Source organism: Nannospalax galili, unplaced genomic scaffold (genome assembly GCF_000622305.1).
Source record: "Nannospalax galili isolate Female #2095 unplaced genomic scaffold, S.galili_v1.0 scaffold154, whole genome shotgun sequence".
Classification (NCBI taxonomy): Eukaryota; Metazoa; Chordata; class Mammalia; order Rodentia; family Spalacidae; genus Nannospalax; species Nannospalax galili.
The window spans coordinates 1,464,020-1,485,172 of record NW_008335281.1 but is presented as its reverse complement, the minus strand read 5'-3'; the positions used below and the strand labels follow the sequence as shown (position 1 = coordinate 1,485,172).

Below are 21,153 nucleotides of genomic sequence, written 5' to 3'. Positions count from 1 at the left end.
AATGTTGATTGACAGTATGTATCACTAATTTGCCTTCTAGTAGCACTAGAGCCCCCTTATCTAAAACAGTTTGGTAACCTAGAAAGTGACTTAAAACAGGTTATTGTAAATATATATCCTTAGACATTTTAACTTTAAAGTATATTCTTTTTTAGCAAATAATTTCCCATAGGAGCCAGGCCTTTTCTAACTTCAGTTTGCATTCACTGTGCTCCTGGTAGTGGTTAGTTTAGTTACATAGATTCTTCCACTGTACGTCTGCTGATAAGATATGTTGTGTTCTAGGTTGCCTCTCAAATCACATGCATTTCATAACAAAGCATGAACCAGAGGTGCAAAATTCTTACAGATTTTTATTATATTTCCCCAGTCTGTTAGTCCTGTTTTACCCACATTAAACCAATAGGTTTTATTCATAACGTTTAAAGGCAGCATACTTTATATAGTCATTCCACAGTATTCAACATAGCTGTCAAGGAAACTAAAGCTCTTCACAAGTCATCATCTTCTCATAATAAAGTGTTCAACTGGCATAATCAGTTTGGTAATTGTTTAGTCTCCTGGGGCTGCTGTAACAAATTACCATTAACTGGATTGCTCAAAGCATCAGAAATCTGTTCTCTAGCTGCTGGTATGAAATCTAAAACCAAGGTGTCCCAGGCCCTTGCTCCCTCTGCAGGCTCTAGAGAAATCCTTCTGCTCTTTGCCCTCAGGTTCTGGAGGCATCAGGCATTCCTTGTAGTAACAGAACCCTAATTATGTATGTGTCTAGGTCTTTTTCTAGGGTTATGGATACTCTAATTAAATTCAGGGTCCACTACCCCTCTCCCCATCAAACATCAGCTGGTCTCAAAATAGTGTATCAATAAAGACTTTATTTCCAAATTCACATTTTGGAGATTCCAAATAGACATATTCAGCCCACTACAGTTACCTAACTAAATTTTTGTACATACATAATTGCCACAGGAATGAAAATGTAGGGTGTGCCCAGTACTAAAAACCTTAGTTTGTCCTAGACATTAGTGTCTTTAGCAAGGAAATAAGCGTCAGCTAATTAATAAATTAGCCAAATTGACATTACTTAAATTGCCTCTCCTTTTTTCCTCCTCAAAACTTCATGTGTTATTGTGTGCATAAAACTGATATGAGCATTTACTTTGTTTGGAAATTAGGGGAGCAGATTCCTATCTAGTTGTGGTTTTCACTTAACAAAAGCAAAATGAAGTTTTCCTGATTCAGACTTATTTGAATAGCCTAACCTTTTAGAGCAATTGTGTTGCTTCAATGTTTGTAAAAAAATGAGAAAAAAGTCTTATTATTTATAGCCATATTGGGAATGCTAAAATCAACATCAGTGTCTATATTATTCAATCCAGTGATCTAGTTTGGTTTGACTTTAATTATTTAGACAGAATAATCAAAACCTAAAATTCAAACAAGGCAACTTTGTACCTTTTATTCACTCTAGGAAAAAGACTAGTTGGTTGAAGAACAAACCCTGTTGTCTTAAATAGGTAATTAAAAGCCTGATTTAGGGGCTAGAGAGGTAGTTCAACTGTTAAAGTCACTGTATTAGTTACTTTTCTGTTGCTGTGATGAAACACCATGATTAAGGAAACTTACAGGAAGAAGAGTTTATTTGAGCTTACAGTTCCAGGTTCCAGAGGGATTAGTGTCCATCATGGTGGGGAGGCATAGTGGCAGAGGTGGCTGGAGCAGGAGCAGAGAGCAAAGCACTCACATCTTCAGGCAGGCACAGGAATCAGAGAGCAGCAACTTGAAATCCAGTAAGGCTTAAGAACTCTCAAAGCCCACCCCAAGTGGTATGCTTCCTCCAGGAAGGCTGCACCTTCTAAGACATTGTCATTCAAGCCACTATAGTCACCCTCTTAAGACAGGAGTTTGGTCTCTAGCACCCATGTTGTCAAAGCCTGCCTATCCAGCTTACCTTTTCTGAACTCCAAGGGCACCCCCCACACAAGACACATGCCACATCAGTAAATCTTTTTTAAAGTCTGATTTTTAATTATCCTTACTACTTTCCTCCTAAATCACAGATTATTTTACTAATTTGTTTTAGTGATTTTGAATATTTATCAACTATAGTAAATTTCACATGTAAGCAGTGTATGCCCTAAATGAGTTTGAACTTGGGGTCTCACACTTTTTTGTGTAATCCAGTTGTTGGCAATGTGTCTTAGCCCCCCTGAAGACTTGAATATGTTTTATCATGTAGCTTTAGCATTGGTACTGTGATGGTTAATTTTCATTGTCAACTGGAACCGCCAAGGAGACATATCTTAGGTCATATCTGTGAAGGCATTTCCAGGGTTTAACTACACTGAGAAGACTTACCCTGAATGTGGGTGACACCATTCCATGGGCTGGAATTCCAAATTGAGTAAAAAGGGGGGAACAAATGGGTGCACCAGCATTCATATTTCTGCTTCCTGACTTCAGACTCACTGTGACCAGCTGCCTCATGCTCCTGCTACCATGCTTTCCCCACCATGATGGACTGTACCTATAAACTGAGGCAAAATGAATTATTCCTTTAAAGTTGCCTTTGTTAGGTATTTTGTCACATCAAGACAAAAAGTAATACAGAAGTAGGGCCTCCATTGTGATTAACCTGACCTTGTAGTTTATAGGGCTTTGGAGCTGGTTTACAGGAAGTATGTAGAAGAATTTGAAGCTTTGGACTAAAGAAGTCCTAGATACAGGTCATATATAAGCAGAGCTTAATGAGCCAATCTGGTGGGAGTTCAAAAAAACAGAATGTCAGGACAAATTGTGTTAGTTATTTTTCTGTTGCTGTGATAAAACACCATAACCCAAAGCAAAGGGAAGTGTTTGTTTTATCCCAAAAGAGTCCAAAAAGACAGCAGGTTGAAGCATAATGGCAGGAGAAGGAATCAGAACAATCACATCTTTATCCACAAACAGAAAGGAGAGAGTGAACTGGAAGTGAGATGGGGCTATAAACACTCAAAGCCCACCCCAGTGACATACTTCCTCTAACAAAGCCACACCTCCCAATGTTTCCATAACCTGCCCAAGCAGTGCCACCATTTGGGAGCAAAATATTCAGATATTTGAGCCTCGAGGGAACATTTCTCATTCAAACCACCACACTAATGTAGACAGAAGTCCTGACTTGAGCTTTCAGGGAGGAATAAGGACTTCTGAGAACTGGATTGGGAGCCATTCATTTTACATTATGGTAAAACAAAAACAATTTTGCTGCTTTCTGCCTGTCTTGAAAACAAGTGAAGCTGAATTCAGAGGTAATGGACTAAGTATTTGGCAAAGTAAATTTGAAGACATCATATTCAGTCTGTGGCATGGTTATTGCTTACCACTCTTGACAGAGAGGGCATAAAGATACAAAAAAAAAATATGCAGTTTGGTAAGGAAAGGAGTGGGAGTTTAAAACTTCAAACAAGGCAGGTCTGAAGAAGTAGGTGTATCATTAAGGAGAAACCTCACTCTGCACTGACAAGAATAATGGTTCCCTAAGAGCAAGACCCCACCCATCAAAGGCTCCAACATGAGAAAATGCAAATTCACTTGAAAAGTAAGCCTGAACTTAGAATGATACCAAAGGGGCTCTCTAATCAAAACAACTACCTGTAGAAGTGCTTCCCTTGGTTAAGCCATCAAGGTACACAGAAGCCACTACAGCCCTGGCAGAGGAGAGCCAGGCTACATCTAGAGCAGATAGCAGAACTTGGCAGCATCATTCACAAGGTCTTGCAGGCATACAAAATGCAAGAGTTGGGGGGCCATGGAGGCTTGCACCAAGGTTCCAGAAAGCCAATGGGGGACCAGGCAATGAGTGGCAGGGTAGGATTTCCTGCAAAAAGACACTAAAATGCTCATTGCTTAAAGCTGAAAAAAATAAAGTCTTCTAATGAAGGTCCCAGGATGTTGGAGATGCCAGGATCATAGGACATCCACTAAGGAAAGCTGCAAGCTCAGAGTGGAGCCAGCCCAAGAGAGAGGGTGCATGTACAGGTGATAAAACTCAAGGAGTAGGGCTACCCAAGGCTGTTGGGGCCCAGATGATGACACTATAAGCCTCAGATGTAGAATATGGAGTTTCAGAGTTTGGTGTTTGATTTGCTGAGTTCTAGTCTGGCTCTGACATAATCTTTCCTTGTTATGTCCCCATTCTCCCATTGGGAATGAGAATGTTTACCCTGTCATTGTATGTTGAAAGTTTGTGACTTTTCTTTTTATTATTTAAGGGTTCATAGTTAAACAACATTGTCTTGGAGACTTTCATTTCAGCTTTGGACTTTGGAACAGTGTTGAAACCATTAAGACTGTGGAGACTTCTAAAGAGTTAGACTGCATGCATTTTGTATTATGAGATGACGGTGAGCCTAGGGGGATAGAAAGTTAGGATTAATGTGTCTGTGTGTCAAGGTGACAAAGAGCATATTGTGATGGTTAATTTTCATTGCCACCCTCACTGGATTTGGAGGCACCTAGGAGACATACCTGTTAGCACATTCCCAGAGAGGTTCAACTAAGGTGTGAAGACTTACTCTGAATGTGGGTGGCACCATTCCATAGCCCGAGTCCTGGACCGAATAAAAAGGAAAAAGCTAGTAGAACACATTCATTCATCACTCTCCTGACTGCAGACCCATTGTGACCAGCTGCTTCATATTCCTACCACCATGATGGACTGTACCCTCAAACTATGAGGCAAAATAAACTCTTAAATCCTTAAGTTGCTTCTGTCAGGGATTTTGTCACAGCAAGGAAAAAAGTAACTAATCCAGCTACTCAACAAGCCTGTATCTAATTTGCTTAAACATTTCTTTTCCGCTTTCATTCTCAGTTTTTTAAATGTGTGTGTTGTGCTTGCATGTATTTAAGTGCATGTTGTGCATGCAGTGCTCTCAGGCCAGAAGAGGGTGTTGGATTCGTTTGAACTGAAGTTAAAAATGATTTTTAGCAGTAATGTGGGTGCTGGGAATGGAACTCAAGTCCTCTGCAAGAACAGCCAGTGCTCTTCACCCTTGAGCCCCTTCTCCAGACCCCTCATTCTCAATCTTATCAGGTTAAGAAAAGAAGGATAGGAATCTAAGCAATTCACAAATTTTAATCTCAAAACTGCTTACTTCAAACATATGCTTCTATAACTGTGTTATCTATCTTTTAATACAGTTTTGGATTTTGTTTTGTTCTGATCCTTTTAAAATTTTTGGTTTTCCTTAGTCTAGAATTTGAGATCATTTAAAAATATGCAAAATGGATCTTTAATAAAAGATTGAGATTTATGACTACTGAAATATTTTTATTTTTAAAAAATATTTTATTTTTTTATGTATATGAGTGTATTGCCTGCATACATATAAGTGCACCTGTGCCATGCAATGCCCGCAGACGTCAGAAGAGGACGTCAGAGTCCTCTGAAACAAGTTAGGGATGGATGGTTGTTAGCTACCATTGGGTACTGGGAATTGAACTTGGATCCTCTGCAAGAGCAGCCAGTGCTCTTAACCACTGAGTCATCTCTCCAGCCCCAGGACTACTGAAATATTTATCCACAGGATTATTTGGCATAGTTTCAGATATTTGATAGTCCAGTCAGGTGTGATGGGGTGTACCAAGCAGTGAGATGACTTGAGTCTAGAAATTCTGAGACCAGGCTGGATAGTGTCTTGTCTCAAAAAGAGAAAGAGTATTTCTTAATGGTGGCAAAAATTTCAGCAATGCGTAATTTTTTTTAAAGTTCTTAACCTTAGCAAGATTTTAGGACATAAATATAATGTTTAATTTTCTCAAAAGAATTTTTGGAACAATGATGTTTGAATTTGCATAATGCGACAAAAGAAGATGCGACTATCATAAACACCTTTGGTTTTGCTTATTTTTATTCTTCTGAGATGGTCTCTTTAGGTAGTCCATGCTGGCCTTGAACTCATGAGCCGTCTGCTTCACCCTCCCTAGTGCTATAAGTATAGGTGTGCACCACCATGTCTGGCCATATTGAACATTTTTTGGGAATGAGTTTAGTCAGCTTTTCTTAAACTTACATCAGAACCACCATTATTTTTGCCTCTTTTTGTGAAAAGACCTAAGTAGCCTTAATAATTTTCAACTAGGTTTGCAACTTCAGTTTGTGGATAATATACAAATGTAATCAAATCTACAAATTTAAGCTAGACCTCAAAAATAGCCCCAACCCTTCCAATCTCATGTCCTTCTGTTTCTACCTCCCCACATTTAAAGAATATATGCTAAAATACCAACAGTGGTTAGCTAAGCAGTGATTTCTGTCCTAATTTGTCCATCACAAATAGCAGTTTTATAAATAAGACTTAAAATGAAAAAAATAGTTACTGGATGCATTAGAAATAGATATCTGACCAAATTTATTAGCTATTATCTGCATTATAATGATTGCCAATGAGAAAGAGGAGAGAAGAGAGAGAGAGAGAGAGAGAGAGAGAGAGAGAGAGAGAGAGAGACACCCTGGATGGCTTCAGCAATAGAAAATGATTTTCCCACAGTTCTGTATGCCTGACGTCCAAGATCAAGATGTGGAAAGGCTTGGTTTCTTTTGCACCTTTCTCCACGGCTTGCATGTGGTCACCTTCTCACTGTCTTCATACACGGTTTCCCCTCCATTTTAGTGTCTTTCCCTAATAGGGAAAAGTCCTATTGTATTAGGGCCTTATGCCTGATTCTGTTTCCAAATACAGTTACATGGGGCACCAGGGCTTCAACATGAGAATGGGGGTGGAGAGAGAATTCAGTCCACAGTGCTTTAAGTTTGTAACTGCTCTAAAATTGCCACTTGTGATTCACATGTAGGGATGAATTCAGTAGGAAGAGACTATAGGAAAGTGCATTGAAGGGTTCAAATGGTATGATGAGTGATTTAGGAAAGAATCCAGGAAAGGAGGCTTCATTGCATAATTATTCCATTTCCCTGGATCATTTTTACCTTGCTTTCTCCATGTGCTAATATTCCAGAAACCTGACACTTCCTGAGGTAAGAGGTAGCCATGGCGTGTGCCAATCAGCGGCAGGTTAGGTCACATTACTGAGTGTTAGAGTCCACCCCCACCTACAGGGCATCTGATGAAAGTTTAGTTGTGGCAGTTCTACCGTAATGCCATTTGACCCTGAGGAGATCCAAGTCAGTGGCTGTCCATGGCCCAGTAGTTTTACCTGAAATTAGAAACAGATGATACATACAAATGTTTCCAAATAAATCACTTTGACTCACCCACTTCCTAAGGAGTAATTGAGTCTCTGAAGAAACAACAGACAGAACAGTGATTTCTTCATCTTTAGCACTCACATGCTGTTTTACAAACTCTTGATTCTATTGCTCCTGTGTTGAGTGGAGTGCCAGAAGGAGGAAAATGCTTGAAGAGAGGATAAAAGAAAGTGAGTGGGACCAGTCCTCCCAGTTCTCACACACAGTTTGAAGAAAGGCTTCCTCCTTCTAGACGTCCACTACTACAGATTTTCCCTTTGCCTCCACTGGTCAGTAGCACAGAAATTCAACCAACGATTGCTATAATTATTTTGTAACCTTGGCCTTGATCTTACTAAATGAATTAAAATAAGTAGTTCTGTGGGTTATCTGAACCATAATTCAGGTGGGTCAATGCAAAACAAAACCCCTACATTTTAATTATATTTAGTTGGTGCCAAAGCGGACATAGATAAAACGATAATCACTGTCATGGTGCAGGCTTGGAAGTTGTACTTTAACATTGAATTTTAACTCCATCTTCTTTCTGCCTGATCAACTACAAGTGTTAAAAATAAAATGTGGAGGGTACTGGAGGGATGACAGCAGTTAAAAACAGTGGCTGCTCTTACAGAGGACTCAGGTTCAGTTCCCAGCACCCACATGGTGGCTAACAACTGTCCATAATTCCAGTTCCAAGGGATCTGACGCCCTCTTCTGACCTCCACAGGCATTGCACAACAAGGGTGCACTTACATACCTGCAGGCAATGCACAACACAGGTGCACTTACAAACATGCAGCAGTGCACTCATCCACATAAAAAAAAATAAAATATTTAAAATAAAATGAGGAAATGTGACATAATGAAAATCATTTGGATACTTCACTCCGCATAGATCATCAATCTGAGTTATATCACAATCAGCTCAATGCCAGACCTGACAGAGCCACAGACTGCAATGGTAGAATTGTAATAACTGCTTTCATCAGGTGGGTTGTTGGGGGAAGCACCTGAAGTAAAGTTCTATGAAAAACTCACTTTCAGTGCATGTAGTGAACTTGAACAATACAGAATGCCAGTGAAGAATAATACCCATTTCACAGTGATAGGCATAGAGATACTATAGCTTATAGATTGAATTTTCTTAGAGTTTCAAAAAGTTTTGTCTAAACAGTTGCCACTGTTGCTTTGTCACAGCTGGTTTTTGTTTTTTTGTTTTTTTGTTTTTTTTTGGTCTTTTTGAGACATTAGGAAGCTGTAGCCTGCAGCTGTCCTGGAACTCACTATGTAGACCAGTCTGGCCTTGAACTCACAGTGATCCACCTGCCTCTGCACCCCCACCAAGTGCTGGGATTAAAAGCCTGTGCCACCATGCCAAGCTGTCACAGCTCACTTTAAAGTTAGTCTCATTAGGTATAAGTTAAACACACATAAGTTTCCCTTGAAAGTAAAACAAGTTACGTTTTCTTCAGGACATTTTAGTCAGCAGTTTAAAGGAACAATAAAGATAAAATTCCTTCTTACCTCTGTTGCCCCCAGACTAGCTATGGGTTGGTCAAGAAACAGCTTTCCTGAGATGGGCCATTTAAAAAAAATAGCATAAACTACTTTTTTCTCGGGTTTAGATGTGTACCTGGTTAGAAGGAAAAGGAAACAGCATAGTATCAAGTTACAGCCTATGTTTCTCCTTTTTTACGGATCAGGCCTGGAATTAGTTTACAGATATTTGACATTATCTCCACTAATAAGATGAAAAGACCCACCTTCCCTCATGGCATAGAAAATGTCTTCCTCTTCCACCCCTTCAATATTAAAAGGAAGTTAAATGTGGTTTTGTTTTTGTTGAAGCAACATCTTGATCTGTGGCTCAGGCTGGTCTTGAGCTCACTGCAGTGCTCTTGCCTCAACCTCCTGAGTACGGGCATTACAGGCATGGAGCTCACGTCTGAGTACAGGCATGGAGCTCACGTCTGAGTACAGACATAGAGCTCACATCTGGCTGAAAGGAAGTTTGGTGTGTGTGGGTGGGTGGTTTTCTTGAGTACGTGTTGTTATTCAAACTGCTTTTGTGAGCCGAGAACAGAGTGTGGGAATAAGCTAAGTGGAACAAGATAGCTCTCCACCTGCTGATTCCGACCTGCACAGATATACAGTGCACTTGGTGTTAGGGAATCATGCAAAATAAAGCCTGCTTTTTGTCCTTACGCAGTTCTGCTGGAATGAAAAGGCACAGCAGTCACACAGATAACAAAAAACGTGAACTCTCAATCACATTACAAAAGAAAAGTAAAAATTTTTGATAAATCTATTTAGATCGGGCCATCAGGAATCTATTCAGATTGGGCCATCAGAAATATCACACACACACACACACACACACACACACACCCCACACACACCACACACACCCCACATTTAACCTGAGATTTCCAGCATGATTGAGAAGAAAGGGAAGAGATAAAGGGAATATGTTTTAGACAACGACAGCCATCCATGCATCCACCCAACTCCCCAACAATACTTACAGAAATCTTTAAACAGTCCCCACTTCTTTTAGGGCTAGTGACACTGCATTGCACATGGTCCCTAACCCACACCCCACCTTCTACTGGGAGAAATTAGAATGAGAAAATAAACTTGCACCAAGTCATAATTAAACATACGGAGAAACCTGAAGCCAGTTAGGAGGAAGAGGCCCAGTAGCCCAGTAGGCATGCTAAGGCACACCTTTCATCCCTGCACTCAGGAGGCAGAGGCAGACAGATCTCTGAGTTCTAGGCCAGTTTGTTCTACATAGTGGGTTCTAGGCCAGCCAAGACTACACAGAACCTGTCTCAAAAACAAAAATAAAACGGAAGGATAAGGCCTACTAGGTTGGAACAGCAGGCCTCAGGTGTGATATTAAGTAGAACAGCTAAGGAAGACCTCTTTGAGAAGGCAGCCACGAGGCCTGGAGAACAGGGAGCTCCATGTAAGCATGTGGAAAAAGCCCTCCAGCATGTGCAGGGCAAGGGCAAAGTCACAGGGCAAGAGTATGCTTAGCTTGCTGGTAGGACAGCTGAGAGAAGAGGGGCTCAAGGAGTGAGGGCAGCATGAGTGGGAAGGAGCAGCTAGACTGACAGAGCAAGGAGCAGATTTCGTAGGGCCCAGGAAACCTTTGTGAGGCCCCAATTCTTCCCTGAATCTGGAAGGCTTGGAAGAAATCTAAGCTGGGCATGATGTCACCTTGGGCTATACTGTGAAACCCTAAACAACCAAGCAAGCAAACAAACAAACAACATTTTCTATGATTGCTCTCTGGACAACAGATTAAAAGAACAAGGGTAGAGTGAGGGGGGAGGTGGCTCAGTTGGTAAATGCTTATGTGACAAGTGTGAGGACCTGAGTTGAGTTTGGTGCCCCTATAATCTCAACAATGGTGAGATGGGAGGTAGAGACACACAGTTCCCTGGAAGCGCATGGATGAGCTAGCCTGCCTACAAGGCAGATTTCTAGGCGAGGGAGAGACCTTGTCTCAAGAAGTAGAAGGCACCTGAGGAATGGCACTCAAGATTGTCCTCTGACCTCCACATTCACACACACACACACACACACACACACACACACACACACACACCAAAAAGATAATAGGAAAAAAAAAAAAAGGATCAGGGGCAGGAATAGGATCAATCGAGAAGGTATTGAAATAACCCAAGGGTAAGCCATGAGATAGAGCCCCCACAGAAGATACAGTGGTCCAAGTTTAGATATAGCTCAGAAATAACGATAATGAGAGCTACTGATGGATGGCTGTGGGTGTAGAAGAAAGGTGAATTAAAATCACTGTTTTGGAGCTGGAGAGATGGCTCAGCAGTTAAGAGCACTGACTGCTCTTGCAGAGGACCCGGGTTCCACATGGCAGCTATGAACCATCCTTAACTCCAGTTCCAGGGGAATCCAACACCCTCTTCTGACCTCTGCGGCATTGCATGACACGGGTGCACTCACATACATGTAGGCAATACACTCATACACATAAAATGACAATAATTTTTTAAAAATCATTAAGTTTTTTGACCTGACAATCACCCAAGAGGATTAGGCTCCCTTAGTGGAGATGGGGAAGACCCTGGGGAAACCAGTCTGTAGGCAGTTCTGGCTTATAACAAACTTTAAGACCAGGAATTCAAGTTTAAGACGTCAGTGCATCCAAGTGGAAACGCTGGATAAGAAGTTAAATATGTGGGGCTGGGGTTCTAAAAGAGGTCTGAACTACAGAGGTCATTCATATGAAAACCATGAAGAATTAAGATATTTAGAGAAAATTCAAAGTTCAAGGACACTTCAAGATTTAGAGGTTGGGAACATCAGGGGCAATTCCCCCAGGAGATTGACAAGGAACAGCCAAGGAGTGTGATCATCTGCGGCAAATGCTGCCAATAAGTTAAAAAAAAAACCCGAGAACTGGAAACTACTGGGTCTGCAAAGTGGAGGTCATTTTGAGTCTTGATAAAGCAATTTGTGGAGAAGTGAGATAGAAGCCTGACAAGAGTAATTCAAGATAAAAAAAAAATGGAACACCAAATTAGAATATCAATTAAAAATTGCTCTGTGAAGATATTTTAGTGTTAATGAAAGGAAGGAATGGAAAGGGATTTGGAAACAGTAGAGCACCTTTTTTGAGACAGGGTCTCCCTGTAGTCCCAGCTGGCCCAGAATTTGCTGTGTAGACAGGCTGGCTTTGATTCACAGAAATCTGCCTGCTTCTGCCTCCCAATCCCATGCTGGGATTAAAAGCATGTGCCATCACGCCTGGCTGGGAGCACTTTTTAAAGATGAAACAAATAATACCTCCATATGTGGGTGGGAAAGGAACTAATGAAAAGTGAAGGAGACTAAAGATGAGGGGGGAAGTAGAGAATTGCTGTGACAATCTTTGCCTGGAGGATTTGGGGTGTGATCCAGAAAACAAGGTTTGGCCATAAAGCCAAAGGTGAACCAATTTGACACTGTATTCTTGTACTGTATGTCTAACCAAGCTCAGCAGTCAAGGGGCGGCTAAGTACAGCTGGATTTAACCAAATATAATATCCTGTCAAGTGAGTTTAAGAGAGGGAGGGAGGGTTTAGGAGTAAGGGTACATGCGACATTAATTACAGTGATGGGCCACTACACCCACTAAACTCTCCATTCCCTCCTCCTAGCTCCTCTAATTTTTGTCTCTATGGTTTTGACTACTCTAGGTACCTCATAAATGGAGCCATATAGTGTTGTCTCTTTGTGACTGGGTCATTTTACTTCTTAACAATTTCGTGAAAATTTTATCTGTTGGAATTTCCTTCCTTTTCAAAGCTGAATAATATGTATACACCATTGTATGGTGCACTTCACCCTTTACTTATCTATCCATCAGTGGACTTCGCTTGCTTTCACATTTCAGTTATTGGGACTATAATTCTTCTGATTGCACTCTTTGGGGGTATATACCCAGAAGTGGAATTACCGGATCATAGAGTAATTCTATTTTTAATGTTCTGAGGGACTGGCATACTGTTCATCACAGCTGTACCATTTTGCATCCTCACTAACAGTGTAGTGAACATGAGCTCCAATCTTTCCAAAACCATCAGCAACCCTTTTTCCTAATAGTAGCCACCTGAAAAGACATGAGATGGTATCTCCTTGAAGCATCGACTTGCATTTTCTCTGAAGTTCCGTAATGTGATATTAAGTATCTTTTTGGTGCCTATCACTCATCTGGCAAATCCTACCAGCACACCACTGTCTAAGTAAGGCAGACAGATGATGCTTCTTAAGTCACCATTTCTCAGAATCTTGGCTAATTTTAATTTACTATTTTCTTTACTCTTAATTATCTCTTGCTTTTGATGGGATATAATATCTGCAAAACTTGGAATTTGCTGGTGACTAAACAGTAGTCACTTTAGATTAACCACTCAGCATTTTTTACTTATCTAAATGGTTTATATTTTTATAAGTGTTGGCTAATTTGGCTAAACACTGCCCACCACTAAAGGATATCTAGAAATTATTTAGGCAGAATTTGATAAGCAAGCATTAGGCTCAATAACATACTAATTCTTACTCTTTATAGTTGAGTCAGGTTGGAAAGTGCGTGGTGCAGGTGCTGCTCATCTGATTTCTCCTTTGATTCTGCTCTCTCTTTACAGCTCTAAGAAATTAAGTGCTTCCCTCTGTCAAACAGTACTTGGTAACTAGAGAGACTTACCACACATCTGGGGTGATAGTGTCATTCTGGGATCGCCAAGTGCGTGTTTCATAAATCCCTTCCCCATTGACTTTGAGCCAGGTTCCCATTTGCCTTAGTCGCTCTTCGAAAACTGCAGAAATGGTGCCATCTAGTGTGGGGCCAAAATTCATCAAAAGATTTCCTCCACAGGCAACTGTTTCTACAAGTTGCTAAAAAAATTTGAGAATAAATACAGTTCTTAGAAAAAAATCAACTTCACCTCCTGTGTGTTAATGCCTTGTATGTTCATATGTATATATAATCAAATAATGGACAAGTCATAGAGGGCCTTGGGTTTGTGGCCACTGAGCTCTTCAAATTATAGGAAATAATTCTTGTAACTACCTCACTATTAAGAATATTACAAATGAGGGGCTGGAGGGATGGCTCAGTGGTTAAGAGGACTGGCTGCTCTTGTAGAAGACCCAGGTTCGGTTCCCAGCATGGCAGTTAACAACTGTCTCTAACTCCAATTCCAAGGAATCTGATGCCTTCCTCTGGCCTCGACAAGCACTGCATGCATGTGGTGTAATACGTACATGGAAGCAAAATATTCATACACGTGAAATAAGAATAAATATAAAAGAATATTGCAAACGAATAGCCACCCAACATTTTACCATACCTTCACCAATTCTTCAATTGTAAGATAATCACCGATTCCAGCTTCTCGCCTGTAGCCCCAGGAAAACTTGTCTATTGTCATGCAGTTTTCCCATTTATGTGGCAAAAGATGTCCTGGGTTGTAACGGTCACTGCAGGTATAGTAACCACCGTGCTTACAGATGGAGCCAGCTCCCCATCGATCATTGGTGACTACTATGTTCCGAACAGGGCTGAAATGAAAGGTATAATTTCTTTTAAAGAAGAAGTGTGCTTTTAAAAATATTTGTGTTAATTCTTTGAGAATTTCATACAATGCATGTCACTGAAGATAGGTCTACCTGAAATCTACTCCCCCAAAATAACCATAGCATAATAGAGAAGGGAAGGGAAACCCCCATTTCTAAAGCCAAACAGATCTGTGGTGACTAGAGTCCTGGCTCTGTCACTTTCTAACTTCCAGGAAGCTTAGAGCAAATTACTGAACCCCTCTAAGAGTGAGTTACCTCCCTATTATTACAACAAAATTGCTTTGAAACCCAGTATTCCGTAATGGTGAGCTCATGTTGTAAATGACAGAGTAAGTTCAATTTATACTCACATTTTTCCCAAGGACCAAGAAGATATATGACCCATTACAATTGTGCCTAATTCTGGAAAATCTCAGAAAAATTGAGTGTCGACATCATGTGAAATATGCTTCTCAAACTTCTTATCATGACGGGTAGATCAAGAAGAGAAAACTCGACGCCACATACAGGGGACTTTGATTTACAAATTGAAGCAGGGAGTTCCTAGTCATTTCCTTTGTAAAGAGTTCCTGGAGACACCGATGTTTTCAACATCAATATTTCTCCAGAACCTTTTTATTTGTGCCCTCTGTGGGTCCAGGAAGCATAGAAAGAAGGCTGTCCTGCTTCCCAGGGCCATCCTGAGTGCTTCCTACTTACAAAGGTAAACCGAGCCCGTATAGTTCAAACCTAAGGGAGGATTTCCATCAGAACTCTCTTTTTACAAGCAGCCTTCAGCCTGTCAGGAAGTCAGAGAAAAGACAGAGAAGATATAGGAAAACCAATGAGAAAGAGGAGAGAAGACCGGCAAGGGTGAAGCTGACACGGTGGCAAAGTACTTACTGGAAGGTAGAAAAACAAAAGGGAACAATCAGAGGATCTGGGAGCGCGCAATCCAAAGCAATGTACGCGATCCAAAGCAATGTACGGGCCACACCAGACAAGATGAGGGATGGGGCAGGACCCACAGAATGAGCATTTTTAAAGTCCTTGAGCCCATGATTTTAACATTAATTAAAAATCAGTTTAGCTGTATTTGACTCCTGCTTTGTTTACTCTCGATTATTTTGACGAAATACTGAGAAAGCTACTATGCATTGTTTGTGATTTCTTTTCTCCTCCATCCTGTGAATGAGCCTAAAAGCAAAAACTTCACAAGGCATGGGGATTTAAACGCTTCTGTGCATAGTAAGAGTGTAAGCAGAGCTGCCTAGCAGCACACAGACCTTTCGTTATACAGCCAGGCTAAGAAGCCAGTGCTGTTCCAGTAGTGATCTGGTGCTCCTCCATCTCCATCCGACCACAGAACTTCAGGCTTATACTTGTTCACTAACTCATAGAGCTCAGGCAACATTTTGGAGACTGGAAATTGCCGCATTTTGAATGAACTGGATTCATCCTCCAGGAAGAGTGGGTGAAACCATTCAAAAAGAGAGTAGTAGAGTCCAAAGCGCAAGTCGGTTCTGTTCCTGATGGCCACAGCAAGCTCTTTGACAATGTCCCTCTTTGGGCCCTCATCTACGGCATTCCAGTTCCAGGAATACTCTGAACCCCACAAGGTAAAGCCTGGAAAATAACAGCAGAAAACACTTGTAAGTATTACCACCTTTACGTCGCTACATCTCAAGCCATAAAAGTGCCAAAATAAGATGTAACGAAGTGCTTCTCCAAATAACTGTTTCATGGCAAATTTTTAATAGTCTATCTTGTGTTCTATGTGCATGCAGGTCCAGAAGAGGCCAGAAAAAGGCATCAGATCCCCTAGAACTGGAGTTAAGCCACCTGATGTGGGTGCTAGGAACTGAACTCCCATCCTTTGCAAGAGCAGCCGATGCTCTCAGTGGCTGAGCCATCTCTCCAGCTCTGGATGTTGCTTTATTTATTTATTTATTTATTTATTTATTTATTTATTCGTTTGTTTCTTTGTTTGTTTGAAGACAGGGCCTCCCTGTGGCCACAGCTGGTGTATAGAAGAGATATGTAAACTAAAATGCTGAAGACATAGTATAAAATCCTCCAAAATTTCAGTCAGTGCCCAGACACTTAAGAATTTTGTTACTGTTTCAGTTAGCTTTTTTTTTTTTTTTTTTTTTTTTAAACGGTCTCTTTAGTCCCAGCCCACCTGGAACTCACTATGTAGACCAGGCTGACCTCGATCTCACAGAGAGCCACCGAGATTGGGATTAAAGGCATGTACCCATGCCCAGGGTTCAAGTAAACTTTTTAAGAATCTTGAAGAACAGACATTCATAAAAGACCTTTGCTGCATCTGTTTGTTATTGTGAGTTAGGACAAGTCTAAGAATTGACTCACTCTTTAAATTCATTGTAAGAAGTTCTTAAAATAGTTTGTACCTTCTCCATGAATGACCACAGTAAGCTTCAAGACAGCATCAATATTTAGGGTCTATCTCAAAATTTTCAACTCAATTGGCCCTAATGTCAGACAACACCATAACCACATGGGTCTTCAGCTTAGTACTACCACCATGAGCTCAGTGACTCTGCTCCTAGCTGAGACCAGCAGTACATTTTCTGTTCTTGGAAATGTATATGTGCCATGTACATCATCTGCCCTCACAGTTAAGGAATTTTTTTTAACAAGATCACTTTGTGTCACATAGTTGGAGAACTTTCTATACATCTAGAATCTAACATGTTCTCAGGCAAATACTCTTTATGTCGATCTTATCAGGAAAAACATCAAAGGAAGAAAATTGAGAAGTTACCCAACTGCAGCTAAAGGGAAAAATATTCTAATTGCAGATTTGGGGTTTTGGTTCTTCTCTCCTGCTTCCCTCCCACCTCTGGAGAAAATAAGAAAAAATTTCAAGCTAAAGAGGATCATGCAAAGGAAACTACCTAATGCATTAACATGAGTTTGGGATAAAAATCTATCAGTGTGTCTCTGGTTCTCTGGTTCTGGGTGGTTATGGCAGAATCTATCCTCTTAATGTATGGCTTCTGTGCTCCTTAGAGATACTCTTCAGATGTTCCTGGACCCCATCATAGTTCAATAACTCTTCCCTTGAGGTGATCTATCTTGCTTTCATTACTAGCAACTCATCCAACATATGCAACATTTGCACATTTAAAAGTTGGTCAAGAGTATAGCTAAAGTGTATCAGTCATGACTGCAGCATGATGTTTTTGCAGAATGAAAATGGAAGAGCAATGCTAGTAAGAAACTTCGACCTGCAATATTCATCATCTTCAAATGCCTTTAAATAAACCTTGGAAATTGCTGAATGTTCACATAAGGATTGTGATCATTCTCACATTCCGTGGATGGCACAAGCTGTCTGATTCACAATGTTTCCCACTGTTGTGGAATATATGGTCTTTAAAGTATAAGCAAATGTCAACACCCACATATGGTCACTCTAAAAGAAACCTGATTCCATAAGGGCGACCTTGCTTTAGTATCTTCTTCCAAAAGAATGATTTCCCATTTCCTAACTACTGGCAGCATTTGTGGGCATGTGTTCTACTTACCTTCGTGATGTTTGGTAGTTAAGACAACATATTTGGCACCAGATGCCTGGAGAATATCTGCCCACTGGCTGGCATTAAAAAAATAGGCTGTAAATAGTGGCCCAAAATCCTCATATTTAAAACCAGGAGGGTAATTATCTTTCATAAAGTCCACAAACTTTGATCTTTTTTCCTTTAGCCAATACCACCTATGGGGGGGGGGAGAAAATAGCATGTGAACAACCTGAACATAAATATTGGAAATAATCACCTTGGCGCCTCTAATATCTACTATCCCTGACTCAAATTATTCCAGAGTCTCTTTCACTTCTCATCAGTGTGACTCTGCACTAAGGAAAGCTTATGTGAACCCAAACTCCCTGCTCACTTTCCATCGCTTCCCTTGTGGAACAGTAATAATAACCCAGCCACCAATGAAGATGTCATTTTCTTAAGTGGACTTATCCTTCAAGGTGACTTGTTACATGCATTCTGTTCTGAACAATAGTTATTGCACCTAAAGTGCATCAGTAAAGTTTCACAAGGAAACTACACTGGAAATAAAGTAATCACACCAGCAGCAACTGTCCTCATGAAATAAATGCCCACCCCATCTCTGACCCCATCTCTAATTTGTCCAACACCTCTCCTAAAGAGTATTTGCACTGTATGAACCAATCCGCAGCCAGCACTGCATCCCCAAACCTAGGCCACAGCCTTTCCTGACTGAAACTTCACTAAAAGACATCACAGGCAGTAAGCATGTCCTTCACATGCATACATCCTAAGGTCCATCACAGCTATAACAGAGGTATGAGATCCATGGGAGCCGGTGGACATTGAGGGGAAGGAGACCAGAGCGATTATGGGATTTCTTAACGAAGGAAGAAACTGGCCTTCCTATTTGGATGAGGTTGAAGATTGTGCAAGTTTATGAGGCTTACCTACCATCATGTGACCATGAAGGTTCCTCCATCTTTCAGGCCATCAACTTCTTGCTGTATGAGGTAATGCACCTCTATTATCACCGCCCACCCCCCTTTTGATGCTTTCTAGTGCCAGTATGACTTCATAGGTGATCCATGGGGTTTTTTCAGGCACTTGAACTTGCTCTGCCACTGAGTTACACCCACCAGCCAGGTCCGCCGGTAATTTGTCAGGTGGCACCAACATTCAGCTTTTATGCAAATAAAGCACTTAGTCAAGAAATTCCACATTCAACATTCGGAAGTGAGAACCAAATCACGATCCAAACAATGACAAGGAGACTGTACCAGGCTGAATGGTGGCTTCCACTGTCAGTGGGGGACACAAAGCTCTGCGTGAGAGAGAGTGAATGAGTGTCTGTGTGTCTGTGTGTCTGTGTGTTGAGAAGGATATGCACTCACCAGAACCATTCGCTACCAAAGCTGGGTACAGAAAACACTCCCCAATGGATGAAGATGCCGAACTTGGCCCGGTCGAACCAGGCAGGCAACGGGCGGCTGTCCAGCGACTCCCACGTGGGGTCGTAGCGCTGGGTGCTGGTGGCCCGGCACCGCGGCAGGAGCGCGGGCAGCAACAGCAGCAGCGGGAGCGCCAGGCGCCTGCGAGCCAGCTGGGGCTGCTCGGAGGACCGCATGGCCCCAGGTCTTCTCTGCAAGGTCCCAAGGCAGCCCGAGAGCTGGCCTTCCGTCTTCTGCCAAGTATGCTCCGCCGCTGTCACCTGACCAAGACCAGCTTGGTCAGATGACAGATTACAGTTTTCCCTGCGGTGGGAGTGGCCGGGTCTGGTGCGCCGGGAGGCCTAATGACCCCGGGAAGACTGCGTTACTTACAAAGCCTTTTACTACACAGCCACGTTTTACCCGCCTTGGTTCTGTTTCCGGATTTGTCTGCCGTGACACAAAAACGTGAGGGTAACCTGTGACCAGGGTCTCTGCCTCCTCCTGTGTGTCGGAAGGGATCCAACTTTGGACTTGCAGCTGGAGGCAGGAACCTCTGCTTGGGCGGAGCGGGGTGGGGGCGGGTGGTGGGGACGGACAACACGACAAGGACACTCGCAGGCCAGATCTTGGAAAGCTACCAACAAGGTTCTCAGCGCTCAGTCTGCCTTAGAATTTCTGGGGATGTCAGAACTGTGGCTGCCAACCTCGAATTTATATCATATGGAATCCCAAATTCTAGGTTCCGTAATCTAGATCGGGGCCCAAGAATTTGCCTTTCTACACAGACCCTTTCTAGTTGTGATGCTGCTAGTTGATGGAATAAACTTTTCTAAGATCCTCTGCATAAAGAAAAGGGCGATGTGAGTGGAATGAGTTTTTAAGAAATCTGCCTGTCAAGAGGGACTGGGGACGCTGCTGAGCTGGTAGAGTGCCTGCCTGGCATACAAGAAGCCCTGGGTTCCTGCAGCACCTAATAGAACTCAACGTGGGTCATCCTTAGCTACATATGTGGGGTGGGGGGAAAAAGAACAACTGGGGCTGTAGCTCAGAGGTCGAGTGCTTGCCTAGCATGAATGAGGCCCTAGGTTCAATCTCCAGGACTGGGAAAGAAATAATCAAAAAGAGAAAAACCACCAAACCCACTTGTATGTAGACTTGGGGAAAGTAGCCAGAAACTTAGGAGGATCAAAGGATATCTTCAGGAACTCATCTCCTCTGCTTCCTAAATGCTTCCAGCCTCAAGGCAGAACCTGCACCACTCCACCATCAGTGGGCAGTTCAAATGCCACCTCTCCTGTGATGCTCTTTGCCACAACCACCCCTCCCATAACACTACTTCCTCCTAGGTGCCTCATAACCCCTCATTCTAAGCACTAACACAGGAGCCCATGGGTAATCTTGGAGTTGGAGGACTCAAGCTCTGATTTCCCTTGGGCTGTGAGTTCCTTGAGGACCTCCACAGTGACTTCATTTGTGTGGTCCCTTTGTGAGTTGCAGAGCATGGCCAGGGGCAGAACTCAACAATGTGTTTCCTGAAGTTCCTCTGTGAACTGGGGCTCTCCTTACTCAATGAGCCAAGGAGGAAGTGATAGCAAGTAGCTGTTGCTTGTGGCTCTCCCACTTCTGCACAGCTGGGAACAAGAGGCCACTGTCACCACAAGGGTAAGGGCATTATTCCTCTCCATGCTGTGAGGGATGGCTCACCAGGACCTCAACTCCATCATAAGATCCCCAGTTTTCTCACAGTGAGAATCTCCTGAAAGTTGCATATTAACTACTTTTCTTATTGCTGTGACAAGATACCCTATTAAAGCAACTTAAGGAAGGAAACGTTTCCTTTGGCTCACAGTTGAAGAACACAGTCTACATGGCAGCGAAG

The 21,153-nt window shown here is 42.0% G+C and overlaps 1 protein-coding gene across 2 annotated transcripts; it reads right to left on the bottom strand.

Moving 5' to 3' along the window:
* Positions 1–6,367: 6,367 nt before the first annotated feature.
* On the bottom strand, positions 6,368–19,557 carry Fuca2 (alpha-L-fucosidase 2). Of its 2 annotated transcripts, XM_017797321.2 has the most exons (8): positions 19,236–19,557; positions 17,869–18,056; positions 15,601–15,940; positions 14,107–14,317; positions 13,461–13,651; positions 8,756–8,864; positions 7,331–7,397; positions 6,368–7,197 (listed from the first exon to the last, which is right to left on the bottom strand). In XM_017797321.2, exons 1-8 carry the CDS (start codon positions 19,466–19,468, stop codon positions 7,094–7,096), a joined length of 1,443 nt encoding a protein of 480 aa, XP_017652810.1. In that variant the 5' UTR covers positions 19,469–19,557; the 3' UTR covers positions 6,368–7,093. The 2 variants fall into 2 exon arrangements, with proteins under 2 accessions (XP_017652810.1, XP_008828039.1); XM_008829817.3 differs by lacking the exon at positions 7,331–7,397.
* Between the last annotated feature and the right edge of the window lie 1,596 nt (positions 19,558–21,153).

Excerpts from the sequence above, each read along its gene's own strand:
- Fuca2 (XM_017797321.2), bottom strand. The coding sequence starts at position 19,468 with ATGCGGTCCTCCGAGCAGCCCCAGCTGGCTCGCAGGCGCCTGGCGCTC. Across the intron at positions 15,941-17,868 it reads AACTACCAAACATCACGAAG|GCTTTACCTTGTGGGGTTCA; the intron begins GTAAGTAGAACA and ends GTTATTTTCCAG. Across the intron at positions 7,398-8,755 it reads CTAGTCTGGGGGCAACAGAG|CATTTTCCTCCTTCTGGCAC; the intron begins GTAAGAAGGAAT and ends CCTCTCTTCAAG.